The 2,612-nt window shown below is 33.9% G+C and overlaps 2 protein-coding genes across 2 annotated transcripts in view; both read left to right on the top strand.

The window, feature by feature from the left end:
* The first annotated feature begins 2,142 nt into the window (after window positions 1-2,142).
* Window positions 2,143-2,454, top strand: LOC110028820 (polygalacturonase-like). Its single transcript, XM_020730822.1, has one exon. It carries the CDS (start codon window positions 2,154-2,156, stop codon window positions 2,439-2,441), a length of 288 nt encoding a protein of 95 aa, XP_020586481.1. The 5' UTR covers window positions 2,143-2,153; the 3' UTR covers window positions 2,442-2,454.
* Window positions 2,455-2,466: 12 nt separating this feature from the next.
* Window positions 2,467-2,612, top strand: part of LOC110028819 (polygalacturonase-like) — a 1,564-nt gene continuing 1,418 nt past the window's right edge. Inside the window, exon 1 of the mRNA XM_020730821.1 lies at window positions 2,467-2,584. The gene's annotated coding sequence lies outside the window, so the exon portion shown is untranslated. The remainder of the gene's footprint in view (window positions 2,585-2,612) is intronic.

Below are 2,612 nucleotides of genomic sequence, written 5' to 3'. Positions count from 1 at the left end.
ATGAACATACAACATTGCACTTATAAAAAAATAAACAGTTTGGAAACTTTAACACAAAATATAAAGGTTCTCTCATTTCACTCTCTTTATCATACTCTAAGTAATATTTTTATCATAATTACTATGCGAATTTGAAAGTTAATTGCAAGGTGCATAAATACATAAGAATTTTTTGCTAGGTATGCGAATTTGTCTTTAAAAAGGACAATTTACATGCATAGCATACAATTATTATGTATTTATAGATATCAAACCTAAACTTTTATATTCACACACATAGCAATCAAAACATTAGTATCACATCAAAAACATTATATCTCCAAATTTTAAATGTGAAATAAACTTTCTCATGTATAGGTTTAAAGCACTGAAGTGTCATGCATATATAAAAGGGAATTTAGTTTCATGTCACATAATTCGTATGTATTTACATATCTCAAACCTAAACTTTGATATTTTGACGCATAACATTCCAAACTTTAATATCACATTAGAAATAACACTATTATTACTTTTAATAAAGTAAAATACATATTTTCATGCATACATTTAAAGCACTATATCTAAGTCTTAAACTTTCACATCTGCAAACATTGCACTACATGGTTTAATATCACGTCAAAAATAATAATTTCAAAAATTTTAATTCGAAAAAATGAAAGACAAATTTTCATGCATGGATTTAAAGAACTAAAGTATTCTATATTTAAATATCGAAATGCTGGTGCGAGATAGACAAAACATAAGATTTGTTAACTATGTATGCAAATTTCACATTGAAATTTTGGTGTTGTATAAGAAAAGACTTGTGAGATGAACACAAAGCATGTAACAATCAAATACATCATCAAAACTATAGAAAATCAAATCAAAACTTTAAATTTCTCCAAAATAGAAAGTCTCAAAATGTTTAAAAAAACTAACTGAATTAGTTAAATATAAATTTAGAGGAAGATTGGAATTAAAATTATTTATGATTTGACTATAAGAACTTAAGAAATCGTTAACATTAGTGAAAATACGATCCAAGAGCACCTGGTCGGCTCTCGAAGCTAAGCACACGGGCAAGAGTGAAATGAGGGATTTTGGACGTTGGCGACAGCTTTCCAACAGTCAGTTGTTCGTTGGTTACTAATTTATTAATGACCGACGTACTCAGTTATCGATTACAACGACATGACTGACAGACTCAATTATCGATTACGACGACATGACATATCGTTGGTTATTAATGAATAAAAAAACTATGTCATAACTTTTTGACTGTCGGTGACAATCTCAAAACCTTCAGAAACACTGTTCACTTACATGCTACGATTTAAGCAATAAATAATTCGTAAGAAACTCGATTCCCTTACGACTGTCAATAAGGATTCGAAAATAAAAATTAAATTTTTTACACATATAAAGCTGTCAGTTTTTCTTTCAATTTAAGCTATTTTTTTCTATAGTGAGCCCACTATTTTTGCAACAGAGCAAGATCAAGCCCATCGTATGAGAGCTCAAGCATGCAATGGAGTAGACAAAGTTGAGCTTTAGTCAGCCCTAACACAAGAACAAGTTGACTCTATTACACCCCTTTTTTCTTATTTGAAATTTTAAATTTTGAAATCAACTCAACTTTCAAATTATTAATAAACATTGAATTTGTGTTTGGCTCATTTGAATTGAAGCCTAACTCAAACCTATGAAAAAAAATAAATATGCCCTATGGGGCTAGCTCATTGAGAAAATGAACTTAAACAATACTTCAATATTAGCTTGCTTAATCAAGTGCAGAGCCTGACATGAGTTTCTTTATAAGTTGAGCACAAATTATTGTGAAACTTTAGATGTTTTTTGACATCCCAAACAAAGATACTATTACATTGATGACAAATACTAACTTAATACCACATGGCCTCTAAATTATTTCATTGACTTGCATGAACGTTTAGCGAGGAAAAAATGTTTCCCTTTTTTTCTTCAACCTCACCTCAGCATCACTTCGAATTCCATTTTGTCAATTGCCTCAAATTAATGCTATAATTGCTCCTTAATTACCCAACTAATTATTCAATCTCACCCTCTTCACCTTCTCCTCTCTATACTATATAACAGACCTTAAACCGTTATACTATCTCACCATTTCTCACTCTCTCGGCTCTCTCACAATGGCACTTCAACTGACCTCCGCCTTTGTTCTTTTCTTCTCCTTCTTCACCGCGACAATGGCGGCTTATAATGTGCTGAGCTTTGGCGCAAAGCCGGATGGTCATAGTGACTCTGCACCGGCTTTTTTGGATGCATGGAGTGAGGCCTGCGGCGACAAAGAGCCGGCGACTTTGGTGGTGCCGGAGGGAGACTTCAGGGTGAGCCAGGCTTTATTTAAGGGTCCTTGTAACAATGGCGACGTCCAGGTGCTCATAAAGGGCAACATTGTTAGAAACTCCGGATACTGACACGCACCAGAGTGGATAAACCAGAGTGGATAACTTTCAAGAACGTGGAAGGACTCACTATCTCAGGCGGCACGTTTGACGCTCAGGGACAATCTCTTTGGGCCTGTAAGGCCGCCGGCCACCACTGCCCCACAGGCTCTACGGTAATATAGATTCTCTCATATATATATA

This window comes from Phalaenopsis equestris, unplaced genomic scaffold (genome assembly GCF_001263595.1).
Source record: "Phalaenopsis equestris unplaced genomic scaffold, ASM126359v1 Scaffold000531, whole genome shotgun sequence".
Classification (NCBI taxonomy): domain Eukaryota; kingdom Viridiplantae; phylum Streptophyta; class Magnoliopsida; order Asparagales; family Orchidaceae; genus Phalaenopsis; species Phalaenopsis equestris.
This window is presented reverse-complemented; position numbering and strand designations above follow the sequence as displayed.